At 44.2% G+C, this 14188-nt stretch overlaps 1 protein-coding gene across 2 annotated transcripts in view; it reads left to right on the top strand.

Moving 5' to 3' along the window:
- The window catches only part of ANKMY2 (ankyrin repeat and MYND domain containing 2), a 43760-nt gene that overhangs the window by 17137 nt on the left and 12435 nt on the right, over nt 1-14188 (top strand). For both annotated transcript variants that reach the window (XM_073582142.1, XM_073582143.1), the window contains exons 2-4: nt 5105-5169; nt 10423-10561; nt 11974-12072. In XM_073582142.1, the coding sequence (XP_073438243.1) occupies nt 5105-5169; nt 10423-10561; nt 11974-12072 (303 nt within the window). The remainder of the gene's footprint in view (nt 1-5104; nt 5170-10422; nt 10562-11973; nt 12073-14188) is intronic.

The raw sequence follows: 14188 nt of genomic DNA, 5'->3' as shown, positions 1-14188 counted from the left end.
CAGTACAATTCCTTTTCATGCGTAGGTACTGGCCTTTAGGAATACCTTTTTTCAAGGGGACTGGGTGACTGGATTCCCATCTTAGAAGGGAGTTCGTAGAGGTAGGTTTCCTGTATGTTTCAGTAACTATACGGCCATTTTCTCCCCTCTTAATGACTATGTCCAGAAAGGGTAGTCTATTCGCACTAACCTCACACGTGAAGCTAAGACCAATATCATTTATATTAAGATCTTTCACAAAGGTTCTAAAACTGTTCTCATCACCTCTCCAAATAACAAATACGTCGTCGATGTAGCGGAGCCATAGCACTATTTTGTCCTCCGCCACATCAACCTGCTCACCAAAAACGACATTTTCCTCCCACCAGCCCAGGAGCAAATTTGCGTACGATGGCGCACAAGGATTGCCCATCGCAGTGCCCCTGAGCTGATGGAAGAACCTGCCATCAAAAAGAAAAAAATTTTTTGTGAGACAGAATTCCAAGGCTTGCATAACGAACAAGTTATGTCTCATACATTGGACGCCCCTTGTCTTTAGGAAATAGTCCGCAGCCATTAGACCTTTATCATGGGGAATGGATGAGTACAAGGCTTCTACATCTATTGAACCCAATATCATATCGGTGTCCAATTCGATGTGGTCGAGTTTCAATAAAAGGTCGGTGGTATCCCTTGTATAGGAACTAAGTGATGTAACAAATGGTCTTAAAATTTTGTCTACATATATACCCAGATTTTGGGTTAGACTTCCTATACCCGATATAATCGGTCGGCCTTTCAAGGGCGAAAGGCCTTTATGAATTTTAGGCAGAGCATAGAATGTTGCCACCGTCGGGTGTTGTGGAATCAAAAAATCTTTCTCATTTTTATCAATGAGTTTTGCCTGAAGGGCCCCATTCACCAACTTCTTAAGATCATTCAAAAAAGTGTTTGTGGGGTTATGTTCCATTCTTTCATACCCCATAGATCTATCTAATAATGAGTAGCACATAGTTTTATATTGTGCTACATCCATCAATACTATATTCCCCCCTTTATCTGCGGGTTTCACTATTATAGTATTGTCTCTCTCCAGCTCCAGAAGCCCATCCATCTCAGACTTGGTAAGGTTATGGAATCGTCTTTTTTTCCCATTATCCAATTCCTTGATATCTCTAGATACCAAGTTGGCAAATATATCAAGGGCCCCTATATCAATGCTGATAGGTGGCATTTGTTTACTCTTATTTTTTAATTGTGTGAATGGTCCCTCACCCAAATCATTGGGATTCATATCCCCCAAATTGAACAAAAATCTCACATCATTAAGTAGGTCTCCCTCTATACCCAATTCAGTGCAGCTTTTTTTATCCATATTTATATAATGTTTTTTCCACTTAAGTTTACGGATGAAGAGCTGTAAATCCTTAATCGTTTCAAAACATAAGAGACATAACTTGTTCGTTATGCAAGCCTTGGAATTCTGTCTCACAAAAAATTTTTTTCTTTTTGATGGCAGGTTCTTCCATCAGCTCAGGGGCACTGCGATGGGCAATCCTTGTGCGCCATCGTACGCAAATTTGCTCCTGGGCTGGTGGGAGGAAAATGTCGTTTTTGGTGAGCAGGTTGATGTGGCGGAGGACAAAATAGTGCTATGGCTCCGCTACATCGACGACGTATTTGTTATTTGGAGAGGTGATGAGAACAGTTTTAGAACCTTTGTGAAAGATCTTAATATAAATGATATTGGTCTTAGCTTCACGTGTGAGGTTAGTGCGAATAGACTACCCTTTCTGGACATAGTCATTAAGAGGGGAGAAAATGGCCGTATAGTTACTGAAACATACAGGAAACCTACCTCTACGAACTCCCTTCTAAGATGGGAATCCAGTCACCCAGTCCCCTTGAAAAAAGGTATTCCTAAAGGCCAGTACCTACGCATGAAAAGGAATTGTACTGATCAGAGAGACTTTAAGAGACAAGCAGATGACCTTAGATCTCGTTTTCATGAACGAGGATACCCAGATGACATTCTTAAAGGGGCTTATAAATCTACGGTAGAGAAGGAAAGAAAAGAACTACTTATACCTAAACAGCAAACCAATGAAGACAATATCATAAGGTTCATCACCACCTTTTCCAATGGGGCAAATGAGCTGAGAGCCATTTTGAACCGACATTGGCCAATACTATGTATGGACAAAGATCTTGGAGGCTTGACCTCGGACAATCCACAAATTACATTTAGGAGGGGCCGCTCCTTGAGGGATAGGTTGGTCCGCAGCCATTATACCCAGAAAACCTCACACAGCCCAACATGGCTAGGTACACAGCCGAAAGGCTGTTACAGATGTGGTAGCTGTAAATATTGTACCTCTATTCAACAGAGTAAAGAATTTCAGAGCAATGTCACAGGAAAGATCTACCGTATTGGTCAATTCATTAACTGCAGATCAATAGGAGTGGTATATAAAATCACCTGTAGCTGTGGCCTTGAATACATTGGCAAGACCAAGAGGGAGCTGAGGGTGAGGGTAGGTGAACACCATAGAGATATAATTCTTAAACGAGATACACCGGTAGCCACCCATGTCAACCAAAGACATAAGGGTGACGTGAAGGCGGTCAGTTTCATGGGCATAGAAAAGGTCCCCCAAAATCCAAGAGGAGGTGATTGGGATAAACGCATACTCCAAAGAGAAACATATTGGATTTTCTCATTACAATCTGTATATCCCAAAGGACTGAATGAGACACTTTCCTTTTCTTCCTTCTTGTAGGGAGTTTTGATAGGGCTTTCTAGTTCAGGGAGAGCCGACGACGAGTGGGGGCGCCATTTGCGCAGGAATTTAGGGTGCCAACCTCCGCGTGAGGTAGGGAACAGCTAGTTAGGGACATATAGGGCCAGATCTAGTGGGCACCCTATCTATAATTCCTACAGATACATGGAGGTTGGTGGTATCCCCTTTGTATGCATGCAACAAAAATAATTGAATAATTTCCACATTATACATAATTTGTAGTTGGTATCTTGACTCTTCCTCTTTTTTTCTGTTTCTTTTCCTATGGTGGGGTGTAAAGAATTTGTTGTTATTCACAAGATAATCCCTGACAATGTCCATAATATGGGTGTTGGCGTTTTGTACTGATTCATAACGCCTATGCAATCATAAAATAATAATTCGGATCCCGTATAAATAATGATAAGGGGACGCATTCAACATTTATGATTGAGTAAATGAAGCCGCACTATTAGATTGTTGCAACAAAATAAAGTGAGCGGCTCCTAATGATACGTGATGGTCAGGTGACTGCTTAGACCAATCACGCAATATTTTGATATGCAGACCGACAGGCCCGGTTACGCCCAGGAAGTGGGGCAAGGTATGGTCGGTTCCTGTCTCAACATGACGCGCGGCGCCTGTTTAGGAAAACCCAGGAAGTGGGGCAAGTTGCCTGAGCAGATGCCGGCGTCATGCGCAAACCGGAAGTACTGAACGGGGCAACCGGAAACGGCAATAAGCCGCGGTATGCCGCGATTTATAAAAGGCAGCTATCTCACAACGGGCGTGCTATGCGCCAGAAGAAGATGTCACAATACCCCTGATGAGTCAGACATTGATGAAACGCGTTGGGTGACTATTCTGGAGATCGGGTCACGATCTTGAGGTTTTCAGATGGACCTTACCTGATCATCCGTTCTTTATAGAAGCGTTTAAAGATAAGTACAGCGGTCTCAGTTTCTATAGTGGTATCATAAATGGATATAATTTGCTGATGAGGTGATTTTATGCTTATGCATTTGACCGATGCTGTACATTTGCTGTGCTATTTGTATACGGGCTGGATACATGTCTATTAAGTAATAATAATTCTGATGACATAAAGGCCGGTTGGCACACAATCACGTATATATAAGGCCCATATGGTCGGAGAGTCCAGGTTTTGAAATACCTGGACAAGAAATACGATAATGTCAAGGGCCATATGATACCTCATAAAGTACAAAACGGTTTGTTTTTAATAGAGCACTGCACAATTGCACTTTGGCACATGTTTGTTTAGATTTGATGTATGGTTTTTAAAGAATCATTAAAGGTTATGTTTTATTGTTTATGATATACCAATTTGCTACCTCTAAATATCTGACATTGGTTTGAGACACCCCCGCTATATAAACCATCAGACATTCTCCCAGAAGCTTTGTGGCTTGTCAACATGTAGTTTGGCTTTTTTATTTTTTTTTTTCAACAATGGTGTCCTCCTTGGTCGTTTCCCATGAAGTCCACTTTGGCTCATACGACAGATGGTGCGATCTGACACTGATGTTCTTTGAGCTTGAAGCCCTCCTTTAATCTGTTTAGAAGTTTTTCTGGGCTCTTTTGCTACCATTCGTATTATCCGTCTCTTTGATTTGTCATCAGTTTTCCTCCTGCGGCCACGTCCAGGGAGGTCGGCTACAGTAAGATGGAGCTTACATTTCTGAATAATATGTGCAGCTGTAGTCACAGGAACATCGAGCTGCTTGGAGATGGTCTTATAACTTTTACCTGTAACATGTTTGTCTATAATTTTCTTTCTAATCTCCTGAGACCTCTCTTTCCTTCGCTTCCTCTGGTCCATGTTGTGTGATACACACCATGTCACCAAACAGCACAGTGAGTATCTGTAGCCTCTATACAGGCCACTCACTGACTCCAAGACTGTAGACACCTGTGATGCTAAATAGTGGACACACCATGATGTAACATGTCTCTTGTCACATTATTGTCAGGGGTGCCATCATTTCCGTCAGTACTGTGGGTTTTTCGGTCATTAAACGAGGGGTACCAACAATTTTGACCACATGTGTACTTCAGAGCTGAACTCTTCCAGCGTTTCTTGCTTGCTGGACGTGTCCCTTGACCACCAGACACTGCCGTGTAACATTATCAGATTGGTGAAGCTATTCGGGAGCTTTCTGACCTTCTACTTGCTGATTGTTTCTAGTAACAACCTGCAAATTTTTACGTTGTTATTAAAACTTGCAGAATTCCATTTAGCGATGCACGTACCGGTATAAAGGGTTTATTACTTTCATCTAAGACCTCGGATTATTGATAACCATCTGTTTCTTGCTTTGTAGGGAACGTCCAAGAAGCCGCTGCACTGCTGGGAAGTAAAGATGTCCGTGTCAACTGTCTGGATGAGGTATGACCGGAGGTTGTGACCCAAGGTCCACCCATGGCTTAAAGGGATTATCCGGGGTTGTCAAAAATGACTCTGAATGTAATAAATGAAATAAAATTAGAACTTATTCGATAGCTCCTCTTCCAAATCTGTACAGTTCTATAGGTAATAATAATGTGTATACATAATGTGACTAATCAATTCAGATCATTAAAGCCAATAATTTTTAAAGGGAGCTTGATGGGAGAACAATTTTGCCCAAAGCACTGGCACCATGAAATAGATACCGGCTGCGTTATTACAGTGATTTATCTCTTACACTGCTTAGTCTGAAAAGTCAGCCATGGACTGTGGGTCTAAGGCTGTGTGCACACGCTGCGGATTAGGTGCGCATTCATCCGCACGGATTTTATGAAATCCGCAGGTCAAAATACCTGCGGAATGCTCTGCGGTTTTGCCCTGCGGTTTTTCATCTCCTCAATGGAGGAGATGGCAAACCGCAGCAGAATCCGCAGAAAGAATTGCCATGTCAATTCTTTCTGTGGATTGAAAACCGCAGATAATCCGCGCGGAAAATTCCGCACCGTCTGCATTGCGGTTTTTGATTCCCATAGGGAATCATGGTACTGTACACCGCAGTAAAATCCGCAGCGTGTGCACACAGCCTAAGATGACAAGTCCGGCCTGCCATCCCCCTATACTGAAAGGTCAATATCGATTGTGTGTGAATACAGCCCCAATATCTAAAGTCAGGAGTGGAACAGACTCCATAAAGTTATATTCTTGTACGTAGGAGCAGTATTATAGTAGTTATATTCTTGTACGTAGGAGCAGTATTATTGTAGTTATATTCTTGTACATCGGGAGCAGTATTATAGTAGTTATATTCTTGTACATCGGGAGCAGTATTATAGTAGTTATATTCTTGTATGTAGGAGCAGTATTATAGTAGTTATATTCTTGTACATAGGAGCAGTATTATAGTAGTTATATTCTTGTACGTAGGAGCAGTATTATAGTAGTTATATTCTTGTACATAGGAGCAGTATTATAGTAGTTATATTCTTGTACATCGGGAGCAGTATTATAGTAGTTATATTCTTGTACATAGGAGCAGTATTATAGTAGTTATATTCTTGTACGTAGGAGCAGTATTATAGTAGTTATATTCTTGTACATAGGAGCAGTATTATAGTAGTTATATTCTTGTACATCGGGAGCAGTATTATAGTAGTTATATTCTTGTATGTAGGAGCAGTATTATAGTAGTTATATTCTTGTACGTAGGAGCAGTATTATAGTAGTTATATTCTTGTACATAGGAACAGTATTATAGTAGTTATATTCTTGTACATCGGGAGCAGTATTATAGTAGTTATATTCTTGTACATAGGGGCAGTATTATAGTAGTTATATTTTTGTACATAGCGGCAGTATTATAGTAGTTATATTCTTGAACATAGGGGAAGTATTATAGTAGTTATATTCTTGTACATAGGGGCAGTATTATAGTAGTTATATTCTTGTACATAGGGGCAGTATTATAGTAGTTATATTCTTGTACATAGGGAGCAGTATTATAGTAGTTATATTCTTGTACATAGGGGGCAGTATTATAGTAGTTATATTCTTGTAAATAGGGGGGCAGTATTATAGTAGTTATATTCTTGAACATAGGGGAAGTATTATAGCAGTTATATTCTTGAACATAGGGGCAGTATTATAGTAGTTATATTCTTGTACATAGGAGCAGTATTATAGCAGTTATATTCTTGAACATAGAGGAAGTATTATAGCAGTTATATTCTTGTACATAGGGGCGGTATTATAGTAGTTATATTCTTGTACATAGGAGGCAGTATTATAGTAGTTATATTCTTGTACATAGGAGGCAGTATTATAGTAGTTATATTCTTGTACATAGGAGGCAGTATTATAGTAGTTATATTCTTGTACATAGGAGCAGTATTATAGTAGTTATATTCTTGTACATAGGGGCAGTATTATAGTAGTTACATTCTTGTATATTGGGGCAGTATTATAGTAGTTATATTCTTGTACATAGGGGCAGTATTATAGTAGTTATATTCTTGTACATAGGAGCAGTATTATAGTAGTTATATTCTTGTACATAGGAGCAGTATTATAGTAGTTATATTCTTGTACATGGGGGCAGTATTATAGTAGTTTTATTCTTGTACATAGGGGGCAGTATTATAGTAGTTACATTCTTGTATATTGGGGCAGTATTATAGTAGTTACCGTATATACTCGAATATAAGCCGAGATTTTCAGCCCGTTTTTTTGGGCTGAAAGTCCCCCTCTCGTCTTATATTCGAGTCATATACACCGGGGGTCAGAGGGGGAGGGGGAGCGGGGGTGTCAGGTCATACTTACCCGTCCTGACGCTGTGTCGAGCCCCCAGCTTCTCCCCGTGCTCTCTCTTCCTGCCTTCAGCGGTCATGTGGTGCCGCTCATTAAAACTCATGAATATGCGCATATCATGAGTTTTAATGAGCGGCACCACGTGACCGCTGAAGGCAGGAAGAGAGAGCGCGGAGAAGCTGGGGGCTCAAGACACAGCGTCAGGACGGGTAAGTATAGCGATACTCACCTGTCCTGCGTCCATGGCTGCTTGCTGCTGTCTGTGTCTGTCATCGGTCAGTGACTTCAGACAGCAGAGGGCGCGGTGACGTGGTTAATGCGCGCCGCGCCCCCTGCAGTCTGAACGTCACTGACTGATGACGTAGCAGATAGCGGTGAGCAGCCATGGACGCAGGACAGGTGAGAATCTGACACCCAGCGACGGAGAGGTGAGTATGTCATTTTTTTTATTTTTACATGCTGCAGCAGCGGCAGCACATGGGGAAATAATCTTAAGGAGCTTCTAATGGGGGCAGTATATGGGGGAACAATATGGAGCTTCTAATGGGGGCAGTATATGGGGGAACAATATGGAGCTTCTAATGGGGGCAGTATATGGGGGAACAATATGGAGCTTCTAATGGGGGCAGTATATGGGGGAACAATATGGAGCTTCTAATGGGGGCAGTATATGGGGGAACAATATGGAGCTTCTAATGGGGGCAGTATATGGGGGAACAATATGGAGCTTCTAATGGGGGCAGTATATGGGGGAACAATATGGAGCTTCTAATGGGGGCAGCATATGGGGGAACAATATGGAGCTTCTAATGGGGGCAGTATATGGGGGAACAATATGGAGCTTCTAATGGGGGCAGTATATGGGGGAACAATATGGAGCTTCTAATGGGGGCAGCATATGGGGGAACAATATGGAGCTTCTAATGGGGGCAGTATATGGGGGAACAATATGGAGCTTCTAATGGGGGCAGCATATGGGGGAATAATCTATGGAGCATTTCCCACCCTAGGCTTGTACTCGAGTCAATAAGTTTTCCCAGTTTTTTGTGGCAAAATTAGGGGGGGTCGGCTTATACTCGGGTCGGCTTATACTCGAGTATATACGGTATATTCTTGTACATTGGGGCAGTATTATAGTAGTTATATGATCTTCGCCAAGTGGGAGTGGCTCACAGAATCCTCAGGGGGGTGTCTTTTGAGTGCTTTGCATCATTACTGTTAGCCGCTTCTTCTTAGTGCTAATTTTTATGGTCTTTATGAAGTTAATAGGCCCATATCTGTGGACTGTATGGTGGAATAAGAAACCAAAACAACCAGTGTAATACTCGGGGGAGCAGTGGAAATAAAATTGACGCTTTTGACCAGATGACAGATCCCACTTTAAAAGATAATTGGGGCCACTGTCACATGACCACACATTTAGGGGCTCTGTAGAGCCCATACAGGTCACTCTGCCCCTCCATTCAGTGACTATCTGGTAATTCGGCAGATTTCGTGCTCTTCCGGCTCAAGGACGTGCGCATTGTGTGTTTTTCACTTATTTAGTGATTGGTTAAGTATCGGCCTTATTCGTTGCTATGCATCAGTAACCTTGGCAACTGGCGGCTTCCTGAGCGCTAATTGCCGCTTACAGGGGACGGAGCGTCACGGCCGCGGTCACCGGAGACCACCGAGAAGGAGGAGAACCCTGAAGATGAAGAAGAAATAGAGGAAAGAAAGATTTACTGAGATCCGGACGTAGAATGAATTCCATACTTTTGTGTTGAAACAATGTGACGATGAGGAGCGTGGCCACAATGTATCCACCGGACAGGACACTCAGCTGATCGCTGGGGGTCTCACTGCTGGGACCCCCTCAGAATGCGGGTCCTGTCTGACAACGTCTGAACCCAAACCTCCCCTCAATGGTTTTAAGTTTTACCCCTTGAGGAGATCAAATATGCAAACATTACTGAGCGGTGCGGGGGTCTGCCCAGGAGCCTTTCTACCCCCTTAAGAGGAATCTGTAGCATCCAGCATGTGATCTGCGTAAGAGCGCCCCCTGCCTCCGAAACAGCGATGGCCACAGCGTCCCCTCATTATAAGGTCAGTGACGCCCGCTGTGCCCTCCCTATAAAGTCAGTGATGCCCGCTGTGCCCCCACTATAAGATCAGTGATGCCCGCTGTGCCCCCACTATAAGGTCAGTGACGGCCGCTGTGCCCCCACTATAAGATCAGTGATGCCCGCTGTGCCCCCACTATAAGGTCAGTGATGCCCGCTGTGCCCCCACTATAAGGTCAGTGACGGCCGCTGTGCCCCCCGCTATAAGGTCAGTGACGGCCGCTGTGCCCCCCGCTATAAGGTCAGTGACGCCCGCTGTCCCCCCCGCTATAAGGTCAGTAACGCCCGCTGTGCCCCCTACTATAAGGTCAGTGACGCCCGCTGTGCCCCCACTATAAAGTCAGATGGCCGCTGTGCCCCCACTATAAGGTCAGTGACGGCCGCGTGCCCCCGCTATAAAGTCAGATGGCCGCTGTGCCCCCGCTATAAGATCATCCATAGTTTCCTGTGACGGCAGTAAGGCAGCCCCCCCCTCACTATAAGGCCGTGTTCACACCATCCGTATTTGGTCAGTGTCCAGAAGTGGTGCTGGGTCTCTGATACTTTTCCTCTCCTGGTGTAAACTACTGACCCCATACTGATGGTGTGAACGCGGCCTTATAGTGAGGTCGGCTCTTCTGTCCCACAGACATTTTGTGGCTTGAGATAAACACAAGGGAAATAAAACATTTGCAGTTTTCCAATTTTTGTGTTTTTTTTTTTTTCTATACAGCAACTCCAAATTGTTGTTCTTAAAGGGCCCCCGTCCTTATAACGTGACCCATTTCCCATTTATGTCTCCTTCCAGCATGGGATGACCCCTCTGATGCACGCGGCGTACAAGGGGAAGGTGGAGATGTGCAGACTGCTGATCCAGCACGGCGCCGACGTCAACTGCAACCAGCACGAGCACGGCTACACGGCGCTGATGTTCGCCTGCCTGTCAGGTCTGTGTCCCGGAATGTGCAGTTCTGAGCCTGAGAGGCGACAGAGTTTCTTACTTTCTTGTGTTCTATTAAACCTTTGTAAAGTGCGGTTCTTCTAAGCTGCAGGGAGGCGGCCGTGTCTTTAGATTTCGCCTCTTCTCCGCCCACAGATCACTCGGGGGATGATTATCGTCGTGTTCTTGTTTCTAATGTTGGCTCTGTGGACCCCGCGCACTGACACTGAGTGCCCCATTATCTGATTAGTCAGAGTCCTCAGCCCTGGATGTCTCATACAGCGACTATTCCGAGCACGGCAGCTGCTAATGATACGGTGCTGCCTGCCGCTGCCTGCACATGTACATCTACTGTATGGGTATAGATACTAACAATATATTGTACTCCGTCATAGAGAGCAGGGCCCCTATCGTACCCCCCAAATTATTAGGACCGACCTCCCTCTTGGGACCGACCTCCCTCTTGGGACCGACCACCCTCTTGGGACCGACCACCCTCTTGGGACCGACCACCCTCTTGGGACCGACCACCCTCTTGGGACCGACCTCCTTCTTGGGACCGACCTCCTTCTTGGGACCGACCTTGGGACCGACCACCCTCTTGGGACCGACCACCCTCTTGGGACCGACCACCCTCTTGGGACCGACCATCCTCTTGGGACCGACCTCCCTCTTGGGACCGACCTCCCTCTTGGGACCGACCTCCCTCCTTGCAGCAGGTCTGATAATCCTTCAAAAATCGTACTGATAACACAAAAATCTTCACTCCCCTCAGAATTCTTTCCCATATGATAACTGCTGTGACCCTTTTCTGTCGGAGTTCCCCTTTAACACAGGCTTCTGCGCTGATAAAGGTCTTAGCCGCAGTTATGAAAAAATCAAGCTCATTGTATATTGAACCATTTTCCAGCCACAGCAGAGGGTTTGTTCCAGTGTATCAGGTTTGGTGCCATCATCTAATCCACATGGATGTAGTGGTGCATTATCTGCAGGACTAGTCGCAGCCCCAGGTCTGTTCTCATTCACTGACCACAAGCAGAAATCTTTAAAACGATGAGAATTGAAAACGCAAAAAAGTTGCAGAATGTTTCATTTTAACAAGATGCAGATTTATTAAAGGGATCCTGGGATTGGGGCCACTAATCCAAAAACGTCATTGTGCAGCCATACCTTCATGTTTCACACACAATCATGTCCCCATTTCCTGTAAAATGCTGCTAAAACTAACACGGCCAAAACAAGGCTCACTGAGGAGTCAGGTTACAGCTGCCTATTGAAGTCTATGGCAGGAGGAGAAGGGAAAAGAGAGCGATACAGAAATACCGGATAGAAGTCATATAATGAAGCCACGGATGTAGACATGACGGCGGCTCCGTTTTCCATCTTAGAGGTAATCACACGAGTCTTTCTGTGTCTTAGGGAAAAAAGAAATCGCCTGGATGATGTTAGAGGCCGGGGCCGACACCGACGTGGTGAATTCTGTTGGCAGGACGGCCGCACAAATGGCAGCTTTTGTAGGTAAAACCTTTAATGTTGTGTTTTGCCGTGTTGTCTTTTTTCCTTTATTTTTCTCTTTCTTTTATAAAGATAATGAGGTTGTTATACAGAATATATAATTCTATAAACGATCAGTGATTGTCCTTTAGATACTGGAGAAATAGCGGAAATCGGGTCTTATCTGGGATTCAGATGGTTATACCCAGATTGTACGCACCAGATGGAGCCACATGATGGCTTATAACAGTATTCACTGCGGCAGATCCACTGATGACCGACCAAGGGAAAAAGCTGTTTACACATGGATCTACTCTGCGCTGCTGAATAACGGAAGGTCCGGACATATAGAACACCACCAATGTGCTATTTTCCTAAGGCCTCTTTCACACTTCCGTTTTTGACAATCAGTCAAGATCCGCCAATTTTGAAAAAAAACGGATCCGCCATTTTTCTTTGCGGATCCGTTTTTTTCCCCATTGACTTTGATTATTGGCGGATCCTGACTGATTGCCATCCGTTGCATCCGTTTTTTTGATTATCCGCCACAATGTTAGTGTCCGTCAACATCCTCAAAGATTTCCAAACGGAGCTTGCAACGTTTTTTTGGCCGGCGGATCCTCCAGACACTGAATTAACCCCAAAATCTGTCTGGGTGCCAGCCAAAAAAAAACAAACATTCTCTCTCTCTCTCTCTCTCTCTCTCTCTCTCGTTCCTTTAAATTTCCTCATTTTAAGGATCCGTCTAAAAACGGATCCTGTGCCATCCGTTCACATCGGTTGAGAACGATCCGCTTGTCTGCCTTTTTGGCGGATTTTAACTGATGCAAATAACTGAAGTGTGAAAGAGGCCTAAGAAGTCTGAGAACTTTGAAACACAATGAATAAAGCCACATTCTATATGATATACGTCCGGACCTTCAGTTATTCAGCACCACAGAGTAAATCCACGTTTACCCAGTTTTCTTTTTCCTTCAGTTATTGTCCTTGTGAACTCTCCCTAGTGGTGACTGCAGACAGGATCTTATCATGTATCTCTGTATACAGGGAGCTCCCCCTAGTGGTGGCTGCAGACAGGATCTTATCATGTATCTCTGTATACAGGGAGCTCCCCCCTAGTGGAGGCTGCAGACAGGATCTTATCATGAATCTCTGTATACAGGGAGCTCCCCCTAGTGGAGGCTGCAGACAGGATCTTATCTTGTATCTCTGTATACAGGGAGCTCCCCCTAGTGGAGGCTGCAGACAGGATCTTATCTTGTATCTCTGTATACAGTGAGCTCCCCCTAGTGGTGGCTACAGACAGGATCTTATCATGTATTTCTGTATATAGGGAGCTCCCCCTAGTGGAGGCTACAGACAGGATCTTATCTTGTATCTGTGTATACAGGTAGCTCCCTCTAGTGGTGACTGCAGACAGGATCTTAGCATGTATTTCTGTATACAGGGAGCTCCCCCTAGTGGTGACTGCAGACAGGATCTTATCATGTATTTCTGTATACAGGGAGCTCCCCCTAGTGGTGACTGCAGACAGGATCTTATGTATTTCTGTATACAGGGAGCTCCCCCTAGTGGTGGCTACAGACAGGATCTTATCATGTATCTCTGTATACAGGGAGCTCCCCCTAGTGGAGGCTGCAGACAGGATCTTATCTTGTATCTCTGTATACAGGGAGCTCCCCCTAGTGGAGCCTGCAGACAGGATCTTATCTTGTATCTCTGTATACAGGGAGCTCCCCCTAATGGTGGCTGCAGACAGGATCTTATCATGTTTCTGTATGTAGGCAGAACTGCATTACAGAATAATTTGCACATATGACTGTTTCTTTTGTGATACAAACAATTGTGACTTTTGTTTGTTACAATGTATCAGTACAGGTATCCCAGATCAGTATAGAATTGCACGGAATGGATACTATTGTATTCAAATCTGAACTGTGAGACATATGAGGCCTTCAAATGTTTTTCTGCCTCCTCCCTGATCATTGTACAGGATAATCCAGCCTTGGTTTGCTCTCCTGTACCTTATACACAGTCCTTCTTATTTCCCCTCCCTTCCATCTTAGCTGTGGCCATAGTCCATTACCCCTATGGGATAGGTCCTCAACCTATACTTATCCATCTGCTGCAAAACTACAAC

This window comes from Dendrobates tinctorius, unplaced genomic scaffold, assembly GCF_039654945.1.
Source record: "Dendrobates tinctorius isolate UK_male_01 unplaced genomic scaffold, ASM3965494v1 ptg000070l, whole genome shotgun sequence".
In the NCBI taxonomy this organism is placed as follows: domain Eukaryota; kingdom Metazoa; phylum Chordata; class Amphibia; order Anura; family Dendrobatidae; genus Dendrobates; species Dendrobates tinctorius.
Note: the sequence above shows the minus strand (reverse complement) of the source record. Positions and strands in the feature narration are given on the sequence as shown.